General features: G+C 44.1%; 1 protein-coding gene across 4 annotated transcripts in view; it reads right to left on the bottom strand.

Annotated features, from left to right (window-relative positions):
* Positions 1-25,809, bottom strand: part of ZNF365 (zinc finger protein 365) — a 54,265-nt gene that overhangs the window by 5,103 nt on the left and 23,353 nt on the right. For 3 of the 4 annotated variants that reach the window (XR_014309046.1, XM_082721232.1, XM_082721230.1), the window contains exons 2-3: positions 17,223-17,978; positions 4,998-5,178 (exon numbers count right to left, since the gene is read on the bottom strand). Coding sequence is in view for 3 of the 4 variants with exons in the window: in XM_082721232.1 (XP_082577358.1) it covers positions 4,998-5,178; positions 17,223-17,978 (937 nt within the window). In the remaining variant the exon portion in view is untranslated. Of the gene's footprint in view, positions 1-4,997; positions 5,179-17,222; positions 17,979-19,842; positions 20,507-25,809 lie in introns of those variants that run through there. The other variant, XM_082721231.1, reaches the window with a different exon arrangement.

Here is a 25,809-nt window from a genome sequence, read left to right as displayed (position 1 = left end):
CACTTCACTGTATATATGTATGTAAGCATACAGTTTGATGATGTGTTGCATATGTATATATAATACTCTTTGGAATTTTATGTAAAGTTAAGTGTGTGTGTGTGTGTGTGTGTGTGTGTGTGTGTGTGTATTTACATGCATATGCATATCTTTGTCCCTGGGGAAAAGGCCAAAGATGTTATCTAATTCAAAGTGGTCCCTGACTTCCAAAATGTTTTAAGAACCAAAACCTTGGTGCCCATGAATGTCACTGATGGACCCTGCTAGGACCTCAGGAAACTACAGGAGTTTACTGTGTATTACAGAAAGGGAAATGCATAAATAAATACGGGTAGAGATGAGCCATCAACCTCGCATATACATAGATATGTAAGTATCATAACTTGTGCAGGTCTCATATGCCACACAGTGGACAAAATACTGGCTATATAAAACCACCACAATTAACCCTCAAAACAACCCTATGAGGTAAGCATTTTCATCCCCATCCTACAGATAGAGAAAGTAAGGCCAAAAAGTTAAGTAGCTGGTTTGAAGCCTCCATGATTCACCAGTTTCAGAGCTGGACTTCAAACCCAAGTTAGCACCTTCCACGTCCAAGCAAGACTTCATGCTGCTCAGCCTCCTTAAGGAGCATGTGTTTGTGGAAGAGCAAATCTGTACCCAAAAAAGTTAAATGGAATCCATGGCTGGATCCGAATTTCTCCAGTGATCCTACAGATCATGAGGCTTGGCTGGACACGGGGCCTGCTACCACGGTCCCCCCAGAACCTCACATGCTCTCCTCCCTGCAAACACAAGAGGCCACTAGTCCTTCCGGCCCCATAGCCTCTGGCAGATGGAAACCCTCTTCCTTCTCAGGTTCCATCATTTGTCTCCATTTTCTCATAGTCCAACTACTTTATAGGAGGATGGAGATCAAGAGAGTCCTTAAGGAAGGTTCCACATTGGAAAAATACAAGCAGCTGCATGGAGAGCCTATCTGAGTGCAAACATGGTGTCCCAAGTTGTTTCAGGTTGGAGAGACTGGGCGCTGGATCTTCCTCCCACCTCCTCTCTGTGTAAATAGCAGCACTGTATACTCAACTGTTCAGGCCAAAATCTTACATTCATTCTTGATTCCTCTCTTTCTTTCACCTGCTAAAACCTAATCCTTCAGCAAGTTCAACTGGTTTAGTCAACATTGTCCCCAGGATATGTCCTATACCCGCCATTTCTTTCCAGCTCCGCCCTCCCGAAGCTGCCATCCCCCCGTTCCCCTGCCACACCATAATGGCCTTCTAGCCTTCTCGGTCCTGCACCCCTCTAGTCTATTCTGCACCCAGCGGTCAGGAGGATTTTGCTAAAACACAAATCACCACCTCCTTACAAACTTCCAACAGCTTCCCTCTGTGCTCTGGAATGAATCCAAACTCCTTATGTGACCCAGAAGCCCCAGCACGATCTGGAACCTTCTTGCATCTCCGGCTTCAGCTCATTATTCAGATGTGCCAAGCTTGTTCCCTCCGAAGTCACTTCCCAATTTTCACAGAGCCGCCTTGGTCGCGTTATTCAGGTCACAGTCCAAACGCAGCCTCTCGTCTGCAAGGCATCTCCTGACCTGGAGGGACTCGTACACATTCTTACATTTTTCATTACAGGGGTTATCAGCCTCTGAGATCATCCTAGTTACTTGTGGACTTGTTTCTGGGGTCATCGCCCTCCTCAGTCACCCTGTTCCTGTAGCACCCAGTAAGTGCTATGTTCCCAGTAAACAAATACTAAATAAATGGCTGCTAGCCTTCATTTACAACCTGCAGGAACTAAATGCAACACTTAATCTGTTTCATAACCTTCCTTTTGAGCAGGTCTGTGCGTGACTTTTGGCAGATGGGATATTAGGTCACTTTATGTCTAATTTGACAGCATTTTTTAGAGCACAAAGACAAAATATCAGAGTAAGCATGTTATGTTTTTAGAAATCAGCCAGGTGAAAAAGAACACAGATGCTCAAGAGAATTAAGGGGAAATACAGATGCCGAAACATCATTTCAGAAGAGGCCTTTACTAAATGTGAGGGGGAATTTTTCTAGGGCCTAAAAGAATCTTAAAGCCAGAACGCACCTTGGAAAGAAGAACCTCATACATCAATCTAGAGATTTCACTGCTGTCTGGAGGTGGTAATGAGAAAACGAAGGGAGAGGACAGCCAGCGCTTCTCCGTGCAGCCTTCATGGTGAAGAAGAGTCAGGTCAGCTGGGGACGGCACTCCAGGCTGTCCTGAGCTGCAGCATGGAGGGCCTGCGTCAGAATGTTCTGCTCCATCTCAGGGCACACAGGAGCAAGGAGCTCTCCTGGGAGGGGCTGAGGCCCCAGAAGCCAGGGCTCCTCACTGCTCTGTGCCTTCACTAAGCTGGGCCAAGTCAGTCAATAAAGCGAGGACTCGAAGCTTTTCCTGCTAAAAGCATCCAAGTTCTTCTGTGTGTGGAAGGCCACAGGAACCCTGGGAGGCCAGACTTAGCACTTGCATTACATCAAAGACAGTGTTCCTAATTTCACAGGTGCGTGTCTATTGTTCAGATTAAAGAGCTGAGGGAAAAGGGAGAAAAGGTCTGAGGGTCGGCAATGGGGATGTGCTATGTAAGGTTCAGAGAGGAGTTTGGAGGACTTCCATGAACACGGGGGAAGTGCATCTCTGCTCTATCCTTCCAGAAACAAAGGGCCTCATTCTGGGTCTTTTCAGGGCAACGCACCGTCCCCACAACAGTCACTGCAGCCTGACCATGTCCTACTCACAGACAGTTCTCACTTCTATGTTCCCCACTACTGTCTTAATGGCGTTTTCCTGTATTTCACTCAGTCAATTCTTCCTTGGGTAATCAAGTCTGATGAGGGCAGATCATGTCATGTTTGAGACACAGAAGGCATATGCATGGATTAATTCCCTGATTATTTGTATCTAGAGTTGTGTGTGGACATGTGTGCCTGTACATCTATGTATTTATGTGTATACATGCGTGTGCACACGCACATAACTTCATACCTACACAGTTGACTAGGAGAGGTGAGACCTGCCCAACTTCTGATGGCGTGTACCAGCTTGGAGAAGAGAATCACTGGCAATGTCTCTTAAAAGATGTTTAATTTTCAAGCTGGAAAAATAAACTGAGCAGAGGAAAGAGCACAGAAATATAAATAAGAGAGAATGATAGACTTCTTCCCTTCCTCTTTGCCTTCCATTACTTTCTCTCTTTCTTTAAGATCCTCTTGGCTTAGTACAGTAGACGTTTATCCATTTCTGGGTTATTTGTAACCTAAATATTAAAAGTATTCAGGCTACATTTTTATTTTAGAATTGTTAACCACTCAAGTCAGGTGACGATCAGAGAATTTAAGAGGCCAGAGACCCTAGCGAGCATCTAGTCTAACTGCTTTGTTTCATAGAAGATTTATAGGCCCAGGAAAATAAGGAGCAGGGCTGGAATGATCTGGAAGCCAGGCCTTCTCACCTCACATCTAGGCCCCGTGACCCCATGCTGCACACTCTCCTGGTAGAGAGCAGGATGGGGAGAAGGCAGGGAAGGGTTCAGAGTGTCCCTCCTGCTACACAAGTTGGGACTGGCCTCACAGTTTCCCAAGAAGGTAAGAGAAGACCTGAGGAGGGAAGTGTAAGCTCCCTCTCAGGAGACCACAGACACCAACAGGAAAATAATAAACATATCAGGTGGCTGAACCTGCCTTGATTACAGTTACTGGAACCACACAGAAGTAACACACTTACTTTTTCCTGTCCACTTTTGTTCCTGACTGGAAAGTTCTAGAGCTCCCGTTGCTGCCCTGCTCTAATGCTGAGTGTACATTACAGTAAGATTGCATAACATTTCTTCACTTCTTCCTTCCTCCCTCTCTCCTTTATTCCTGTTGCCCGTCTGTCCCTCCCGCCTTCTTTCTTTTATCCACCTGCTGGTCATCTCATTCCTTCTTTTGTTATTTAATCACGTTTCCTTTAAATCTTGGCTTCCAAAATGCTCAAACTAAACTTTTTAAACAACCAGTAGCAACTTTAACGACATTTCGGTTCGCATAAATGTTCCCTGTTTTTCTTTCCCTCATAGGTACAGTCCACTCGCGGGGTAAGTAAAAGAATCGTTTTAAAATCTTTGGGAAAGGGATTAAGCATAAATAAAGTCAAACAGATCATGAAAATGTTATAAACCACTTTGGGGTTTCAAAAATCCTTCCTTTGGCCTTGTTACTGATACCAAAAAAAAAAAACTGTTTGGAGGGCAAATAGGACCACCCATCCCCCTCATCTCAAGGGCGATTATTTATACCTCCTTCCACCCCTAAAGAGACCAGGGAATCCCGATCAAGCCACTTAGCAGAACCTGAACCTTCAGCCATATCCACAGTTCCTATCTGGGCTCCAGGGGTTTCTCAAGTCCCTGAAACAATATATAAACTTGTATGCAAATATTTATTACAGAACTATAACCTGTGAAATTTTCTAAGACTTCTTGAAAATCTACTTAAAGAATGTCTCACCTATTGAGACTTTTGGATGGTGCTGCCCTTCCTCTAAAGGAAAAAAAAAAACAAAAAAAAAGAGGCATGTGGTTAGATTTTGCTGTTACTGAGAAAGGCCAAAGCTTTCTTAGGAGCTCCTTAAAGAGATTCCGAACAGAGTAATGATTCCTTCTAGTTTACTTGAGCACCAGGGTTGGGACCGATGATTTCTTCGGCCACTTCCAACTCTATTATTCTTTAATATAAAAAATATCTCTACCTATTTCTCTTGGTATGGAGGGGTCAGGTGAAGACAACCATGTATCCGGAATTTTGTTAACTTCTAAGGGAGGTGTCTGGGCTTCACTGTATCACCTCATACACAGGGATGACGGGTGCTGATGTCGAGAGGTTTCCCAAAAGTCATTCCCCAGCTCCCCTTTCCTCTGTCCTTGACCCAATCTCGCCAAACCCAAGGACTGCAAGCATGGTGGCTGGACCTGTGTGACTTACCACGTGCTCGCTGATGTCTCGGCAGAGGCCAGCGGCCTGCTGGGTTTGATAGTATTCTAACTGCTTTTCGGCCAGCTCTACCCGCTGCAACAGATTCTCAATAAAGTCCTGGAGCCGAGCTTTCCCTTGAACCTCCTTCTCAGCTGCTGCTTCCAAGAAATGGTTGAATGTAACGACTTCTCTGCAAGGCAAAAGTGTCAGAACACAAAGCGGAGAAATGAGACAGGAATTCATTCCTTCAGCACGTACTTACTGAGAGCTGACTGTGTGTCGGACACTGCCCTGGGCAGCGTGCTCGCGGCAGTGACAACAGAGGTAACATGATGTTTTGGTGATTACACTTTGAGATTACATTTCAGTACAAAGAGAGGGTCATTATCGAATATCCAAATAAATATCTGGGCTAGGAGTGATAAGTGCTGGGAGAAAACTGAAACTGTGTGCAAGGGGACAGTAAGTAACAGAAGGAGGGATAGCATGAGTGGTATTTCAGAAAGGGGTCAGGGACCACTTTCAGGAGGGGAAAAGAGGGGACCAGATACCTGAAGGAAACAAGGAATAAGCCAGGAAGATTCACGGGGAGGGTAAGCCAGGCCTTTATGGGAACAGGCAGACAGGACGGCTGCCTGGCTGCAGGCAGGGACCGGGGAGGACGGAAGGAGCAGGGGCCCCTGTGACGACTCCAGATTTTCTTATAAATGAGATGGAAAACCAGTGGACACTTTTGAGAAAGGTTCTAACTTACATTTTAAAAGTCTAGCTGCTGGGGGAGAAGAGAGCACAGGGAGGGAAGGTATGGAAACGAAAGGGCATACTGAGCACTGAAGGGTGTAAAATGAGTCATCTTGTCCAATTATGCATTTTTGAACTAAAAGTGAAACAGTCCAAGAAATGTCATCCTGAAGTAGACTCAAGGTCCACCAGGAAGGCTATGTTAGCTGACAAAGAAGAATGCACATGCAGATTGCCCTTCCCCTAAAAAGCTGAACAAAATATCTCAAACAATATTCCTTTATCCGCATAATTCATTGTCATTTATAGACCCAGAAAAGTTGCAATAACTTTATTACTATTTGATATCTTTTTATTTCTAATGCATGGATGAAAACAACACTTTCCTGAATTATAATGAAATTTGTTCTTTATAAAGATTCAAATATAGGAGGAATATAAAGAAGAAAATACCATCTGAAACCCCATCATCCTGAGACCATCACCTGTAACTATTTGGTAGCCATTCTCACCGGCAACTCTGCATATGTGCACACGCGCGCACACACACACACACACACACACACACACACACAGGTGATTGGCCTGAGAATTCTCAGCACCAGGTAATCAGCACGACCAACATATTATCACAACTCCCTTCATCCAGTTCTCTATAAGAAATTATAAAGATCCTTTCGGCCTTCCCCTCTGTCATGCACACCACCAGGGGTAATGAATGCCATCATTTTACTACTTGTTGGCTATAGTACTTCTTGTATATGCCTTCAGGATCTCTCTAGACTGTCAAGAAGTACCCCCTCCTTTTTCTGGCCACGTTCAACATATGCAGAACCAAGATTCTAAAGACTGCTCAGTCTCCTCCCAGCCTCTTTCATTTCAGATTAAGAAATCCCAGTTGGAAAACATCTAACCTCATGTTCTAGATAGTTGATGAAATCCACTGCCGTCTCTGCACCTTCCACTATGCTCCATCATTTCCTGAGAGCAGGACTTCAGGTAAGCCTGACCCAGGAAGTCTGGCAGAAGGTGTTGGCAAAAAAGTGGTTTCTTGCTCCTTTATTCTTACAACCAGTCAGTGACTCGCTTTTACAATTAGTTGTGATTTTTTTCTCTCATAAATAAGTCACACTTGGCTACACTGAAACCTTTCTGACACTTCCTTCAGAGTCAAACGTCTCTGCAAAACCTTGGAAATTATGTATTTATAAAAATAGAAAGGAGATGGTTCTGATGAAATGCATCACAGAACTGCTTATCATAGTAGCCCCCTTTTTTTCCCTAGTTTCCTAGCCAGGATCAAATATAAACCCCAATTCCTTAATAATTCTAGTATTTTTCAGTAGCTAAGAAATATTCACATAAAATAAATGAATCCCTTTGGAAAGGAGCTTTCTCCCATCATCAAGTTTCAAGTTAATTTCCAGATGTTTCTGTATGAACCCAGCATGGAAGCAGTGCATTTTCCAAGCTGTTCAGGCCACAGACTGGCCAGTTTTCAAGCTCTACCGTCATTCAGCTTTGATCCGCCTCTAAGTAACCTTACCTAGCCGCAAAATAATGGATGGAGGGTCCATCCAGGTGCTACGTCCAGCATGCCACAGCTGTTCATGGCTCCAAGGAATGGTTGGGATCCTTTAGATAGATCCTTTAGATCAAAAGTACCACTAGAACAAAGAGCCCGGGAAATAGCTATGCCTTCCTCTTTCCGATAAAAAGGCTTCCATTCATTCAGAGTCAAGCCCATTGTAGAAACTTCATAGGTGATATTTAGGTAATATTCATATATGACACCTGAATCATGACACAGGTCTCCAAACTGTACTTCTCAGGAAAATAGCCAAAACCCACAACCCTCTCCCCTACCCAAAAGAAAAACATAAAAAAAGAGCCAATTTTTTTCCTGTTCATTTTGGTTTGTAATAAATAAATAAGGCAATAGATAAATAAAATAAATAAATAAATAAATAAAATTTCCTCATTATAGAAATATTATTTACATTTATTTGGGAAACATAAAAATTGACCTATTGAAAGATCTAAAACTGAGCAAGGGCCAAATCAGCTTTTTTGTTCTCTGCTTAAGCCCATCATTCGATAGTATACATGACACATAATGTTCACTATGTATTCATTGTAATGAGTATTTTAAAAGGACAAGGAAGAAACAAAAAATGACCCACAATCCCAACACCCAAAACATCCTAGTATGTTTTTCCAGTCTTTTTTTTCTCTATGCAATATTTACTATGTGGGGTTCTCAGGCTGTAACGCCTAAAATGTAAAACAGCAATATTTGACAACTTAATCCCACAGGATTAATATCTCAAAAGCAAGAAGACAAATCTAAGTGCAATACAGTTTATGGCTGTATTTTAAATCATGGAATGTTTTGCTATCGTTTCTATATAAAACTTTTGCAAATTAACATTAATGCTCCTAGCTGATCCTGGGGAGCTATGTCACGTCGCAGAAAGAAGCATCTTTTTCTAACATCTCCCTCACCCAATTACCCTGTGCCCTGAAGCTGAGAAGTTAACACCCTTTGCATTTTTCAACCAACCTGGCGTCAATACTAACATAATTTCACTTTATGAGTGGTTCACATCAACTAAAAAAATAAAGAAAGAAAAAGAAAAGACAGAAGAAGCCTGATGATTTCATTTTAAATACGATGTTATATCAGACGATGGCTGGAGAAGCGCCTCGTGCTGAGAATATGTCTGGGTGTATTAGATAAAAACGGTTACCAAACCCAGTGACTAATTGGGGACTAGCCTGTGTGTACAACTTGATTCTCCTTTCACATCCTGTTCATTCTGGACTAACAATATCCAGAAACATTTCCTATTTCCCCAGGGAATCTTGGGAATTTCCTGAATGAAAAGGAATGAGGTTTAACCACATTGCATTTATAAGCACTTTAATAATTAGACCAAACCGTTGAATAACCATTCAAAGTGGAAGAAATACTAATGGGTTTCAATACAAAGAAGAACAAGATATTCCCTGATAGGAGTTCAGATCTCATATCTTGATGAATCTTGAAGAAACTACCAGTTGTCAACTTTTGGCATAGTAGCCAAGCAGAAAATCTTCTGTTCTCTGAAGAAGCTATTAAAGTATACCTCCCTTTTCTTACTTCATATATATGTGAGCTTGGATTTCCTTCATCTACTTCAACCAAAAGATTTGCAGCAGAAGAAATGCAAAAGTGACAAGGTACAGCTGCATTCTATTTAAGTCAGATATTACAAATATTTGCAAGACCTATAAAACCATGCAACTCCTTCTGCTAAATTGTTTTTAGGAAAACAGTTATTTTTATACAAACATGTTATTTATGCTAACAAGCAATAGATTTCTTATTATTTTTACATAAATTAATAATTGTTTTTTAAATTTCTAAGTTTTCTTTTTTTTTGTAAGATTTTATTTATTTGAGAGAAAAAGAGAGAGAGAACACGAGTGGAGGTGAAAGGCAGAGGGAGACGGCGAGAGAGAAACAGATTCCGCACCGAGCAGGGAGCTTGATGCGGGGTTCTATCCCAGGACCCTGAGATCAAGACCCGAGCTGAAGGCAGACAGTTAACCAACTGAGCCACCCCGGTGCCCCTAACTTTTAATTTCTAATACAGTAAATATTGATAGATAAAACTCATGCAAACAAAACTTCTGGGGGTCCTCAGGTATTTTTTGTTTTTTAGCAATATAAGGAGAAGGCGGGCCAAGGAATCTGAGACGCTGCCCCACTCGGTACAAGTGCTCCTGAATCTCAGAACGCGGGTGCGGAGTGGACAATGCGGTCTGCAAGCCCAGGAGGATGCGGTCACAGCCCGCACATTTATTTATTCTGCTATTCCGTAACTCAACAAACATTTATTGAATGTTAGCTAGTACTGGGTTTAGTGTTGGGGCTTTCGTGAACCCACGGCTATCCTTGAGAAGCTGACTGCGGTACGCGGGGTCAGCCCACATTTCCTGGGAAGGACTGAGGAGTATATATTTCGGGTTCCGCAGGCCATCTGGTCTCTGTCACACTTACTCAACTCTCCCTAGCACAAAAGAACCACAGGGGCTGTGTAACAATAAAACTTTATTTACAGACACTGAAATTTGAATTTTGTATACTATCTATATGTCATGAATTATTAGTTTTCTCTTGAGTTCTTTTTCGAATTAAAAATTCTTGGCTCACAGGCTCCTCAAAATCAGGTAGCAGGCTGGATCAGGCTAGTGGTGTGCTAAGCCTGGATACCGTGGGAGAAGCAAACATTAAAAGAAACAAATACTGAAATAAATGTGTAATTACAAAGCTGAACTGAATGACTAAGAGAAAGAATAACACCATGCCATCTGAGAGAAGAGGAAGACACTTGTGCGGTTTTATTTTAGGTTCTCAACCCTGTGACCTAGAATACAGGGGGAAGACTGGAGGGCCAGATGGGTGAGAAGACAGAGGGAGCCCGTGTGAAATCCCATCAGGCCGTGGTGCAAACCAGCTTTGGGGAAGCTAACTGATTCTACCTTACCTCCTGCCCTATCTTTGACTTCTCTTATATGTATTTTTTAAAGAGGTTAAATATAAGAGAACTCAAGGTTTTAAGCTTTGGTGGAAAATATGCTTATTCAAAATCCATATTTGGTACTAAAGAAAGAAATACCAGTATGCGGGGCGCCTGGGTGGCTCAGTGGGTTAAGCCACTGCCTTCGGCTCAGGTCATGATCTCAGGGTCCTGGGATCGAGTCCCGCATCGGGCTCTCTGCTCAGCAGGGAGCCTGCTTCCTTCTCTCTCTCTCTCTGCCTGCCTCTCAGTGTACTTGTAATTTCTCTCTGTCAAATAAATAAAGAAAATCTTTAAAAAAAAATTAAAAAAAAAGATTTTACAGGAATCTTTAAAAAAAAAAAAAAAGAAAGAAATACCAGTATAGGAAAAGAAACTGGCCTGAAGCTCACTGTTACGCAGAATGATTTGCAGAGCTAGAAATCTGTCCATATCTTGAGATTCAGAAACAGAGGGGCACCAAGTGAAAAAGCCCTTATAGTGCAATCAGGTATTTTCCCCCCATGCACTTATCCATTTACAGGACAGCCATAAGGTCTGAAACATTGATAATATTTAATTTTTTTACAGATCAAACCTTTCCATTTCTTCCTCTGAGGTGGGTTAAAGACAGGATAATTCAGAAAAATTAAAGATATACACTCTCATGGGATGAAACTACTCTAGAAGCAGGTGTAGAGACAGAGGGATTATGTGCACTGTGGTGTTCACTACAATGTTACATAGCCATCGAACCCTGCACTGTTAATAGGAGACAACACACTGATCATATCATGTACGGTAATTTACAGTTATTTCCCTATGTTTCCAGCTTTCAGGGCCATCCTGTAGCCTGATGTCCCCCTTGGGCCTCATAAATGCACATCACCTCCCTCTCCGTTCCAGCACCAGGGATCTCCCTTCATCCTGGCTGTGAGTCAGATTCTTATTTCTGCACACACCGTTTTTCCACTAGGGTCTCTCCCCTTGCCTTTCCCTAGTCCCTGTTCTTAAGGAGTCTTCTGACCTCAGGGCTCTCCCATTAGGAAGCTTTCCCACACATGCCTAGGTGTGGGTGACCTGCTGTGTTCTCCCGCAGAACGTTGCGCCCTGTCACAACGCACACTGCAGAGAGGACCAATCATGCCATGTACCCCATTCCACTGGGACATCTGTGTGGTCAGGGACCTTGCCGCCTCTTTCACTGTGGTCACCCTCGCACCAAACACAAGTCCAGCACACAATAGGCGCACAACAAATTTCTGCTGAGTGCGTGAAATGTACAGTCCATCTCTAGTTGAAAATCGTTAACTGACGAAAAGAGCCTGAGGTTTCTTTTTATCTTTTTCTAGACAAGTACGGGGGCATAAAACCAAAAAGTAATCCACAATACAGGTACCTCTCACAGGACCGAGGGTGGGATCGAAAATGGATGCTTCTCTTCCATTCTAAACAACACTTAAAAATCAGCTTCTCCTCCCAAAGGCAAAGCTCTACCAAGTTATTTAAATTTCATTTTACATTACTGATTTATGAACCTCTTTGGAGGTATGTGAAATGGTAAAAATACCTCTGGCTAAAAATAGGCTAGCTATTGATCACAGAACACCTCAGACAGACCGTGATGTCAGCCGCAAAGCAAATCCTGAAGCTGAAGTCTACCGCCAGCCAGTGCGGGGAGCTGGGCTGCCAACCTGGAGCTCAGGGCTGGCTCCTGCGTACCCCCATGCCCCCTACCCCCACCCCCCGTGGAATCGGCACCTGTGGCACATCTGAAGCCAGGCCATCTCTACTTTTGTTGGCCTCTGGCCTCAACTTTCTCTCTTGGCTTCTTTGACTAAACCAAAACGTATATAGTTCTCATTAAGAGCTTAAAAATACCTTTAATGAGAAAGTCAAAGGACTCCTACTGGTACTAAGTCGATCAACACTACATGTAAGGCCCTCAATCCAGAGAGAAGGCGACTGACACTAGACAAGGAAAAATGGAATATTCTCCTTGGTCTCCAGCCTTTAATCATCCCGAACAGGACATGTTTGACGTCCAGTTTTTCCTACATTATTTTTAAGTCTGCAGGGAAAGCAGCCTGGAAAGAGAGGACCTCATTTACATAAACACACTAAAATATGGAGCAAACAGACCCCTCCCTGTCCCACTGAACCCTACATGTAACATGATTTTTCTTGGCCTGTTTCCTAGCTATGGATCCATCTGGAGACCAAGTTGTTACTGCTTTCGCTGATCAAAAATAGGAATGCTGTAATTAAATGGCAAGAGGGTTTAGCTGTGCAAAGCAAGTTACCAAGTCAAACTTACCTTTAAAAGTCCAGCATCCCACAGCAAGCTTAGGATAGAAACCTAAATGCCGGTTACCTGGCTCAGGCCACCCTTTATGCCTCTTTCATCATGTCCCTAGGGATCCGTTTAACATTTAATTTTACCTTCTGGCCTCTTGCGGTCATGAAAGCAGAAACAGGACTCACGTGCTATTCTACCCATGACCTAGAACAGTATCTGGCCCTCGGCAGGGACTTAGTGCGAGGTTTGTCTCCTGGGCTGACTCCCAGCAGAGAGCAGGGCAAATAAAGAAAGAAGAAGGGAAGGATTATCTCTATCAGACTTCGCAAGGGAGTAGGATGGAGTTGAGACAGAATTACAAGGGGGCCCCTCATCACAATCAAGGGCTGGCTGTGGCACGTGCTCCACTTTGACTGGCCATGGACATTCAGAGAGTCAAGTTAAAAAGACCTGGCCTGGTATTCCAGAAGCTGAATAGTGTAACCACACTCATGACACCAGCATTTCCCTATTTCCCAACACTTTTGATGCCAGCTGACATTTGCTTTAATCTCATTAGAGAAATAAATGATGTCACCATAGCAGTTCTCTCAAAACAGCAAGGAAGCCAGCCCATTCCAAAATGGGCCAGATTCAGTATTACATAAGTCTTGACGCTTTGGGCAAATACCACATTTTCAAAAGTCTGGCTGAGACACAGTGAATTAATGGGAAAAGCACTCAGAAGAGAGGGAATATGGGTTTCGATTTCAGCTGTGCTACCAAATTTTTGTCCTTGGGCGAGTCATTCCACTGCTGTGGGCCTTATTTTCTACTTCTGTAAAATGAGAGTGCTATCCTGAAGGAGACAGGAATACCTTTCAGTTCCCAAATCACACGACCTCCCCAGGGCCCCTCTCTAACAGTCTTTCTTCTTCCTGCTGTCCCTTCAACGTCACTCTCCTCAACGCCACTGATGCGAACACTGCCCTTCCTCCTCACTTTCTCAGTGTGGACATTCCACATTAAAAAAAAAAAAAAAAAATCTGTTCTTTAATGGCTTATCAACTTGAAACCATACCTTGTATTTAAGCACTTGCTCAGCTACCTTGGGTCTGAACATGGACATGATTGCAGGATCTTTTATTCTTCCTATGTAGGATCTTAGCTCCTTAGAGGAAAACAGCGAGAGTTTTTGTTCCCCGTATGCCCCTAGCACAGTGTCCGGCCCATCACGGGTGCTCAGGTAGGGCTTCCCAGTCTCACCAGAGGGAGGTACAGAAATACTCGGGATTCACGGCATTGCACGGGTGTGCTCCAAACCTTGGATGACCGACTCAACCACAACTCAGCTACCATCCAAGTCCGTCCTCTCTTGTTAAGGGATACCTTACTGCAAGGTCGGCTGGGATTGATTTACCTGATTATGGGCAGTGCTACCTTATAGCTCTGAAAACTCCTGAATAAGTAAATACCTGCTTCAGTAGGACTTGTAAAGTTGCAGAGACTTTGCGAAGATGATGGGCACAGCTCCCTTGGATTTGTGCTCCAGAGACTTACAGACACCTCTCTCCAGAGGTACAATGAGACTCACCAGCCCCAAAGTACAAGATACTGCCTATCCAACCCATCTCCTCTGTTAGAGTTTACTTCGGCCTCTACAATGCACGGTGATTCAGCCTATAGACAGCTTCGGGGCAGAAGCAGCCCTGGAGTCTTTCATTTCAGTTTGAAAGAAAGGATTTTAAAGTTGAGAGAACAAATCCGTAAGCAGAAGAGCTTCATGCAAAATCCATAACCAAGTGTGCCTCCTAAGCCTCACTTGAAAGGCTTTTAAAGTGGATGGAAAAAAAAAATCCATATGCAAGAGAGTCTCATGTAGGTGTTCGGGTTTTTTTTTAATGGAATCTCCCATTTGGGTCTCAAAGGGTCCCCAAGTTGACATCCACATCGACTAGGACTGTAACCACCTGCGTTTTCTCACAAATGAGTCTTGAGAGCTCATTTGGAGGGGTTTAGCCCCTGGTTTGCTTTCTGGCCAAATAGGGTTGTCCCATAACTAAGAGGTCACCTCTTGGGTCCATGACACAGCACTGTGAGGCTGGTGAGGAGGGAAGGGCCTTGTCCCAGGCAGGCAAATCTAGTCAAATGAATTCGGTTTCAATGGTGTGGCAGATGGGCAGCTGACTTGCTCTCCGTCCCCATTTTGGGGGGAGAGGCGGGTGTCAGGGAGATTGAACACCACAGACCCTGACAGAGCTGGCCATAGTCTCCCTCTCAGACCAAGAGCTCTAGTGTCCTTCCTGGAAACAAGACTCTTTCAGTGTTATTTTATGTACAGAAAGAGTGATTATTTGAGACTTGAATACAGAAACTGACAAGCCAGGCCAAATGAAGGCTTAAAAAAAATGGAGACTTTGTTAATTTTATGTCTAAAAGTTTAAGGCAGCTTCACTATATTTTCATTTAAAGTTTTTGTTTTTGTTTGTTTAATACTATTGCTTCCCCTCCTCCCCTGCTGTCCAAAATGACATACTAAAAACCAATTCATAATTTATCTTCAGATATACTCACAAAAACGTGAACAAAGATGTATGTATAAGGATGTTAACTGAGGCATTATTTTTAATACTAGAAAAACAGAACAAAACCGTATATTCATTAATAGCAAACTAATGGAATCAGGCATGAATGCATCCACACCACAGAATACCATGCAAGAGCCAAAAGGAATGACATAATCCTATACTCAGGACCTGAAAGATGCCTGCAACATACCACATTAAAACGAAAAATACTCCATGCACAAGTGGCAGAACAGTATATGTCACGATTCCATTTGGGAGAATATAGTATGTCCGTGTATAAAGTACATATGATTGTATCTACACAGGAAAGCTATAGAAGGACATTCACTGACCTAAATCGTAGCTTTCTCTGGAGGATGGAGCAGGGTATCGTTGGAGAGGAAGGGACCCTTTTAACAGATACAATTCTACCCTGTTACTTTTTTTTGAGTATGTATTACTTTTTCAATTGGTCCTCAGGTGCTAGCACTGGGTTAACATTATCATAATTGATCCATGCATGTCCCACTTTTACAAAGTCAACCAGATGTTCTTAATAATAAAGCACTTTTGAACTCACAACGCCAAATAAAATTTAGATCCTTGAGAATAACTTAGATCTAACTATAGGATTCTCCCTGCCATCATACTGGCTTCCTTCCCAGCAACCACCAGCCCAAATCCCACATTTGTTATTACTTGTGTAATTAATAAGTAAAATATGACAAATCAATATGTGAAGTTTATTTTCCTTTTAAATTCACTGCTCTTCAACCAAACAAACACCACAAATTTCATTCTAAGCTTTTCTTTGCACATAGGGAACCCCAACTGCCATTTTTCCGATGATGCAATGTTAATCACCCTGCTGGCCACAATAGTTCATCATGGCACAACTTCCCACAAGGAAACTCCAGAAGCCCAGAGAGAAACATTTTTCATTACAGATCATTTCCCTAAAAGGCAAGTAAATCCATGGCTGATTCGAATCTGTGCTCACTAGGTAATTAAAAAAATTTCTAGATGATCAGAGCAGGTTTTCCCTCTAGGTACAATGTAGGTATTTAGTGACACTAGGTAATGGTCTCTTTAATATATAGGGTTTCTCAGCCTCAAACCAAACAGAGAAGCTTTAACTACTACATTTTAAGAGATAATACAGGGTAGAAGTGTTCTAGTAGCCACGGAAAGTAGGAAATTAAGTCAATCTCTATAATATAATCCAGATTATTTGAAACCTTGCTCCTACTTTTTCCTAGGGTATCCATTTTTATGCTCTTTGATTCTACAAATTCTGAGCCTCCATTTAAAATTAAATCTAACATTCTGCATTTGGGAAATACACTGCATTACTAGGTAAGCTTTTCTAGTTTGAGTTGAAGCCATAGTTATTGATGAGGAAATGCTTTTCCAAGTACGATGTCTTTCACCTCTATCTTGTGAAAACCACTTGCCAACTCTGTGCGAACAGGCCTGACTGACTCTAGTCATACCATTCTACAAAAAGAAAATTCTCAAACTAAAATCACAGAAGCCAGCAGGATCAGAAAGTCTCCTCTGGGTTTACTAATGTCGGCTTCTTCCAAATAAAAACTATAATTAAATGGATTCTCAGCTACCAACATTTAATTAACACGAGCAGATAATCCAAAATGGCAAAGCAGCCAGAATTACTGGTATTCAGAGCATATTTTTATACTTGAACAAGACAGCATCTCATGTTCTTGACTCTGCTAGGCGGAGGCTACCAAGAAGGAATGGCTGGGCTAGAGCCCCCTCTCTGCCCGCCCACTCACCTCCCCCAGCTCACCAGCTAGCGCTGGGAACCGATCCCACCATGCATAGACCCCACTACTCCTCTCTCTCAAAACGTGCTGTAGTTTCCAAGGCGAGAAGGGACTCCATATTTTGTCTTTCCTGCTGCCGGCTCGCAGACTATACACAGAGAGGAAAAATAGTATCAAAAGCCTTGTGGGTCCCGAGTTCAACTGTATCAGTGAGAAAGGCAGCCGAGGTACCTGCAAGCAATAAAAACCAATCCTGACTTTACATGTGCCCGTACCCCGGGGGGAGGTGCTTAAAGCGATGGTGCAGCACCACTTACTCTTCCTTCCGCAGCAGCTCCTCCTCTGACTCGGTCAGGCGCTGCCTCAGCGCAGCGATCATCTCCACCGCCACATCCACCTGGCGGTTCAGGACCCGCTCTCTCCTCTGCACCTCCTGCTTTTTCTGCGTCAGCTGCACAAAGGCCGCCCTAACTTCCAACAGTTCGGCAGTTTTCTGGGCCAACTCTTTGGTGAGCTTATCGATTCTCTTCTCGATGGTCCTGTCCACGGCCTCGACCATCCGGTTGAACTTTTCTCGGACATGAGCTTCGAAAGCGGCTTTGGTGTCCGGGGTGGGCAGTCCAGGACTGGAGCGCGGCCCCTCCAGCGAGTCTGCACGCAGGTCCAGTGCCGTGTAGGTCTGCACGTAGGACACGGGCCGCTCGGCCACCACCTCGAATGGCTTCCTGTCCTTGGAGTGTTCGTGCGAGATGCTGTACAAGTTCACATAGCTGGGTTTCTGCTTCACCACGTGGCCGGTGCCCTGCAGTTTTCCCTGCTTCAGGGGTTCTGAGGAAGTAACTAGGTCTGTGTCTTTGAAGGACGGAAAGAGGCTGCATTTGGTCAAGAGGGTTCTTTCCTGGTAGCTGTGACTGAATTCCAGATGGGCCCTCAACGAGGACAGACTTCTAAATCTGGTATGGTCTCCACACCTCGGGCAGCGGAATGGCAGGCACACAGCAACATTCTCGAAGGACTCCTGCCAGGGGTATCTGCTTTCCTCAAAAGCCTTCTGTTGCATTACTCTTCGAGTCCTGAACAGGGCAACATAAAACAGATAGTTCACGCATCTGTTTAAAAAACGCTCCTGAGGGGCACCTAGTGGCTCAGTGGGTTAAAGCCTCTGCCTTAGGCTCAGGTCATGATCCTGGGGTCCTAGGATCAAGCCGGGCTCTGCTCAGCAGGGAGCCTGCTTCCTCCTCTCTCTCTGCCTGCCTCTCTGCCTATCTCTGTCTGTGAAATAAATTATAAAAATCTTAAAAAAAAAAATGCTCCTGAAACACTTGTGGCCCGCTCATCAACACCACGGGCAGAGGCCTTTGGCTTCAAATGCCTTTGGTATATAATGTCTCACATTAAAATTAAAACCTACAATCTGTGGGCCAAATCCTTTCTGTGTTGTCTACTGCTGCTTTTGCACTAAAGGCAAAGGTGAGTGACCTCTGCAGCCTGCCAAGACAAAACGATTTACTCCTTGGCCTTTAGGAAAAAGCCTGCCAGCCTCTGCAACCCCTGCCCAGGATAAAGAAGGTGGATAACATTCTCTTTTTGCAGATGAGAAAACTGGAGCAAGGAGGTAAAGTAATGAATTCAAAGCCAGATGGAACATGGCAGCTCCAGAAGTGAAATTCAAGTTTCTTGCCCTCCCGAATTGAGTGCACTAACTGCAAATCTGTGCCCTATTTTACTGATACAATCCTGATAAGCATGAATTCCAAAAATGAGGAAGACTCACATGAATTGTCAAAACTGTCCCGAGAGAGCGAGTTCAGCGATCTTTCTTCAAACATAAGAATGATATTACTCAAGCTAGGTGCAGTGGCATTAAACACAGAATCAGCTGGAAATTTTTCAACCTGAGATTTTGCTTTCAGTTATTGCTGTGATGCCAGAAAGCAAAATGTTATTTTAATGACAGTCTCCATATTCCAGAATTACTGACATTTGGAAACTCAAGATATCAAATACGTTTTGACCCACTAGGGGCCATGGCCGTGGCCAAGACTTTATAAAGATATGGTTTTCTGAATGATTTATCTCATCTCTGTTCCTGTTTTAATATGATAACCTTTAGAGATGGCCAATATGTGAACCTGGCAGGTATCAGCATAACTCTTTTAATAACAGGAAGTTCTTATTTCCTTGTAAGAATTTATTATCTTAGCCCTAGCAACAGATGACTGCTAGCAACCCTATTCTGAAAGCGGGGCAAATCTATTCCCTCCAGGAATGGCTTCTATTTTAATGTTAACAAGACTTGGGCCCCAAAAAGAGGAAGCTCAGCTAAGGGTCTATACCTGCAAAGTGTTGTTATTGGAACCTCAACCTCTTCGAAAAGCAGAGGCCCAAACCGTCCCCAGCCAGCTAGGAAAAGCCTCCAGGTTAATAAACCTCTGGCCCCCCAGGTAGGAAAACCTCTTCCTGTGCTACTCCGGCCGTAAGATAGGCTGCAAACCCTGGCTGAAACGGCAGCAGAGAGGTGAAGGCAGGGGAAGTCAGGATTCCAGGCGGCAATGGGAAAGGGTTGGCATCCCTGAATGGGGAAATGGGTAATCACACACTCTGGGAGTACTCATGCTTTCAAGGGCCCAGCGGAAACCCCAATCTACAGGGTTGGCGGAAAAGCCCTAATTTCCTCTGCCCGCCCAGGGCAGTCTGGCAAAGACACTGCCCCGAGGGTCCCGGCTCTCCCCGCCCCCGCTCCGCTGCGGGCCAGCCCTCAGGTGCCAGAGTGGATTCGTGCGCGCACGAGTTCCCGCAAGTGGGGGCCGACGGCGCAACTCCCCGCCGCGCGGAGAGGACGGGACCCCTCCCCAGCCCGGGACCGCTCGGCCGGCCCCCTCTGCCGCGCCCCCCGGGCCGGGCCGCAGGCGCAGAAGCCCAGCTGCCGCCACTTACCCGACTTGTTGCTGCAGCTGCAGCCGCTGCTGCTGCCGCCGCGGCCGGTGCTACTGCTGCGGGAGCGAAGCGGTTTTCAGCAGAGCCGTAAATCAGGCTAAGCCGGGGCCCGCTCCCACCCCCCGCGCACCCTCGCGCGGGGACCCGCGGCGTCCGGGGCGGAGCGTGGCGGGGGCGGCGCACGCGGCTGCCGGGGACCCCGGCGCCCGAGAGCGGACGCCCGGGGGCGGGGGGCTGGGCCTGGGGCGCCGCGGCCCCGCGAGCGACACCCCGCTCTGCTCCGCGTGGGGAGGCACCGTCTGCCCGCCCCCAGCCGTGAAGCGGGATGGGGCTCAGGATCCCACTGACATCACGCGGGGAGACGCCGGGATCGCTCCCCGGGGGGAGGGAAGGGGAAAAGCGTGCCAGGCTTGGAGGCGCTGCGCTCTCTGCAGGCCCCGGCCAGCTCTTTTGCACTTTACAGTTACTGGGGAGCGGGAGAGTGTGGGTGAGGATGAGGCGCGGCTTGGGTATCTTCGCTAATCTGCCGGCAGCAAGGTCCGGTGGTTCATTTTAGGACCACTTCTTCCTAAGCAACGAGGACGAGAATGTCCCCGAATAACCTAGAGTCTCCTCTAGCCTTACCAGCCGAGCATCCTGGTGCTATGTTAACCGGCAGAACTAAATCTAGTGAAGTATGTGGGTTGTGAATAAATAAAGCGAGAAGACCCCCCCCCCCCCAACGCCCTCTCCCGGATCTGTGAGGGACACGCCTCCTCCCTCCCCGAGTCCTCAGGCATCCAGTTCCTGCCTCTCCCCGCAGGAGCGAAGATCTCTCATCCTACGGAGGTTTCTTTCCTTCAGAAAGACCCTGATGACTCAGCATCTTATTTTAACCTGTTTCAGGGTATTCCTGGTCTAACTCTTGAAGTATGAAACCAGGGTAAAAGTTACTGTTGGGTTTTCTTATTAGAAAGAGAGATTCTGTTCATCCGTATTAGTTATTTCAATGCATCTTCTCGACTCCTAAGGGTGTCTCTGTTCTCAGAGTTTGCCATACTGCTGCTTTCAACGCTGATTTTATTTCTGCTGTGAATACCTCGATGACTATCTTAGATTTTGTTTGTTTATGTAATTAAGAGCCCAAGCTCTGGAGTCAGACATGATTCAAATCCTAATGCTGGGATTCAAATCCTGACTCCTAGGATCTGCATCAAGTTGGACTTTTCTGTCTTGGATTTCTCATCTGTGAAAGAGATAATGGGGAACTACCTTCCTCATTTGATGAGGATCAAATGAAGTTGTGAGGGTAAAACACTCCCTCTGACCCAGAACAACACTGATAAAATCAGCTCTGGTTATTTCAGGTACAAGAGAGAAGCCTATGCATCTATTAAAAAACAAAACAACAACAACAACGACAAAACAAAAACGAAGAGAATGGGAACTAAATACTCACTCACTTCCACATAAAGGGTGGTATAGGCTGTTGTGCTGGGGTGCTTTCTCTTTGAAAAGATTATATTTCATTGAATTCTTCCCGTGACCCTCTCAAAAATGTTTATTTCAAAAACCAATTCACTTAGTAAAATATTTTTAAGTGTGAAATGTACATGTATCAGAGGGCAATCTCATCTTGGTCATCTAGCGGATGAGAGGAGCATACAGGGAAAGCCTTAGAACAAAATAGACCAAATGTAGCCCTTGAGAAAAAAGGCTCTAGGGTTCAGGCCCCTCCCATTTCTTAGCTCCCTGCCTCTGGTCCTTGAGTTCCTCCCATTTAAAAAAAAAAGGATAGGGATTTTCAATATCCTTTTTTCACCCTAAAAGTATCAAGGATAGTATCAAATAATTATGGAGAGGTTGTACTATGTAGGGAATAGAGTTGAGCACTGCGGGAAACTCAACTTTGATAGACATTCAGGACCTTACAGTTACACCACTTGCTCTCAAGTGGTATCCTCCCACTTCCAACCAGCAGCATGAGCATTAGTTAGTAACTAGTTAGAAATGCAAATTACGTGCCTCACACCAAACATCCGAAACTCTGAAGTGGGAGCAGGCATTCTGTGGTTTAACAAGTTCTGCAGGTAATTCTAATGAACACTAGTTTTGAGAACCTCTCATTTACACAGTACTTCTTCATTTACTGTCTACAACAAACCAAAAGGTGTGCTATCTCCATGATCATTGTGTTTACGCTGAGCACTGTGCTAAGCATTTTATTATCTCATTTAATCTTGCCAACACCTGCGAAGGAGAGGGGACCCTGTGCCCTTGGTTTCAGCCACACTGGTATTCCTTTCTTCCTCCAAGTGTTCAGTTTTTCCATCTCAGGTCCTTCTTTCTGGATAATGCCTACTTACCTGTCAGGGCTCAGCTTCCGTGGTCCCATTCCCAGGAGATCCAACACCTGCGAAGGAGAGGGGACCCTGTGCACTTGGTTTCAGCCACACTGGTATTCCTTTCCTCCTCCAAGTGTTCAGTTTTTCCATCTCAGGTCCTTCTTTCTGGATAATGCCTACTTATCTGTCAGGGCTCAGCTTCCGTGGTGCCATTCCCAGGAGGTCTGCCCTGATCCTGCCCAGCCATTTAGCTCCTGCTAGTAAAATTTACCACAGCAGAGTTTATCACAATGGAAAAAATTTGTAGAATTACCTATTTAATATTTATGTCCATTATTAAATCATAAGCTACATGAGTCAGGGACTTTGTCCTACTTCCCAGCATATTCACAGTACCTGTTACGGTGTTGGTCACATACAAAGTGCTCAGTAAATATTTTTTGAAGGAATAAATGTTGAAATGAATTCCCTTTCTACTTAAGGGAAAGCTGAGGCTCAAAAAAGTTAACTAACTTTCCTAAAATGACACACCTAGAAAGGATTAGAGCCAGGACTCTAAACTCCAGATTTTAATCACTATTCTCACAGCCTTTCCAATTTCTGACAAGAAAATAAAATTCTGAGAGAGAAAATGATTTTCCTGAAGTCATATAGCAAGTAAGTAATAGAATCAGGATTAGAATCCATGTCTCCCAATATGTATGTTCTTTTATACTACATTATGCTATTTTATCCTGCCCTTCAGGATCTTACAGCTAGTGGGATGGACAAGGCATAGATAAGTGGGACAAATTAAATTTGTAGTAAAAGAAATTAAGTAGGACATAGCTACAGGGCTTGGAATTGTGCCAGGTACATAGTAGATGTTCAATAAATGTCTACTGAATGAATAATGATCATTCCACCTTTGGAATATTTACAACATGTTTCCTGCTGAGTGTTTATGACGATATATAATGTTTCTCAGAGAAGGGTTCTTGAAGTCTGGGAAGCTTGTTAAAATGCAGATGTCTGGAATTTTTACCTGGAATAATTACTTGAAATCTATGTGGTATGATTCTCGAGAATCTGCATTTCCCCCTATCTCCAGGTAACTCTCATATCCACTGAAGTCTGAGAAACAATTTGTTGTTAAAATCCATTCAAGGCAGACATTTGTAGCACAAGGGGAAATGCTGCTTGAGATGTCATGAAAGTTGCTGAAGGTCACACCACTTACAAGCATCAGAGATAGTAAGGATATGAATTGTCTAGACTCCAAAAGGCTGTTTCCACTGCCACCGTCAAAGAGAGAGATGGGGAGTGGAAAATACTCTGGGCAAGATGGAAGAATAGGCAAGGAGGAAGGAGGGAAGGAAGGCAAAATGATTACTGGGGAAAACAGATTTCATTAAAAAGGGAAAGAGACTATGGCCAGGGTTGTCAGACCATCCTGCTGAAAGCCCTGAGAACTGAATGGAGATTTATGAATGGAGATTTATGGGCTGCCTTGCCTCTCTCCTTGTCTAATAGCATCTTCTCATGGCGACCAGGACAGCCTTTCAAATACAGGTTTCTTGACCCACAGAGGCTTTCTAAATGGCAAACGCACTTTACTAAATACAGTGGTTACATTTGCCAAAAAGTGACTTTAGAAGGACCAAACACAGACCCTTTCAAATGTGAATAAGCTCCCCAGATCAAAGGAGGACCCCAGATTAGCATCTGTGTGCCCTTGGACCCCTGAGTGACAGAGCTAGGAAGTGGCCTGAAGATCAGAGGCAGTCCTCTTCAGTCAGACAAATCGTGTCACACAGAATGTCAGGTAATTATGAAAATCCAGGGAGGAAGGATATGAGTAAACTTGCTCCAGACTGACGTTAAGTATTGACTTTATGTAGCAGATAAGTTCTCTGCTGTTACATCTTCATCTCCCTAACACACCTAATTGCATTTATGTATTCTGTTTCTCCAACAAGAATAATGGCATGCCTACTATGTTCCATTACTAATTGCTTGCTTCGTTTCAGCTTCAGAGTCGGCACTCTAATCTAGCTTTAAACCCTCTACCAGAATAATCTACTAGAAAACTCTATTTCTGTTAAATTTTGTTGGCATGGCAACCACCAAGCAACACCATGGAGAGTGCCTTAAATCCCACAGCAGTCTGTTAGCCTGAGTGAGTCTGCAGAGAGGCGGCCTTATAGAGAGGCTAAAAATAGACAATTTACAGCAAGGTGCCCTGCGCCTCTACCACCCAGGACGATTATTACTTATTTCCTCCCTTGGGTTGGGTTAGACTGGAGCCATATCGGAGAATGGGCCAGGCTTCCAACTGGCAGGGTTTTCCAGCCCTATTCCTGGACTGGGAATGTGGAGACCTGAGGTCTAAAGCCATCTTCACCCCCTAATGAGCTGTGTGAGGTTCTATTCAGGTGGGGCAACGTCTCTGGGATTGAGTGTCCTTGTTTGGAAAGGGCAGGAGCTGGTATGAATGAAGGACTCCCCTAGTTACTAGTCTAACATGTTTGTCATTGCCTGACTAACAAAGATTAGGGGACTAGAGAAGGAGACACAGCAGTGATGATGGTGGCAAAATTTGTCAACAGGTAATTCAGCAAATAACTTTAGTTGTCATCTCTTCCAGTAATAACAGCTAGTGTGTATCAGTTGTTGACCACGTGCTGAGGATGATTCTAGGTGACTCCACAGAATATGCTATTTTACCTTCCTAGCAAGACTTGGGGAAAGGCATTACAGGTACCCTATGTTAAAAATGAGTAAACTGAGACACAGAGCTATAAAGCAAATATCATTTTCACAGGAGTAGCAAATTATCTAGCTAGGATTTGAATTTGGAAACATCTAATTCAGAACCCACAGGCTGACCATGATTCTGTTGTATCCCTTGTGCCTCAACCATTGCCTGGCACCCATAGGGCTCTCAAAGACTAATTGTCAAATGTGCAGTAAATGACCTGTATGCTAGAAGGTTCTCAGTGCCTATTTTTCAAAAATCTTCAAGGCTTTTTTTTCTTTCTTGGTAATTTATTATGTGAAGAGAAACCTTTGAGACATCTCCCCTAAGTGAAATGGTTGCAGGAGAGCTAGAAAGCATGTTGCTATGGAATAAAATACACAGAAAAAGATACAGTTAAAATAGGGGGATTGTTAGATAATGAGTCTGAATTATGCAATTATGTGACGAATGAATTATGAAACTGATGTTCTGTCAAAATAGGGCCTGTTTTCTAGGACCCAGAATACATGGGCAATTTTGTTCCTCTATTTTAGGTGAAATTTTGTTTTTAGAAGCAGAGAGGGAAAAGAAAGCTCTTATAACTATAGGCAAGAGAGAACTGAACTTGAAAATAAAATACAGGCTATAGAAATAATTCTTATTAGGAAGAAAGGTTGCCCCCCTCCCTACACCCCCGCTCTGCCCCCAGCAGTGCAGGACTGATTTTCTAGGTTATGCTAAGAGATGTATTGTACTAGGCTCATGGCTAAGATCAGAAGGTAATTTAAAAAGACAGCTTCTTTGGAGCATGACTATTATCAGGTGAAAATAAGTAGTGTTTTTCAGTGTCTACCACCTAGTCTAATTCCTCTCTAAAAATAAGTTGTTAGATTAAAGTTTTTATTGTAGATGAACACAGGTAAT

This window comes from Mustela nivalis (assembly GCF_964662115.1).
Source record: "Mustela nivalis genome assembly, chromosome: 2".
Classification (NCBI taxonomy): domain Eukaryota; kingdom Metazoa; phylum Chordata; class Mammalia; order Carnivora; family Mustelidae; genus Mustela; species Mustela nivalis.
Note: the sequence above shows the minus strand (reverse complement) of the source record. Positions and strands in the feature narration are given on the sequence as shown.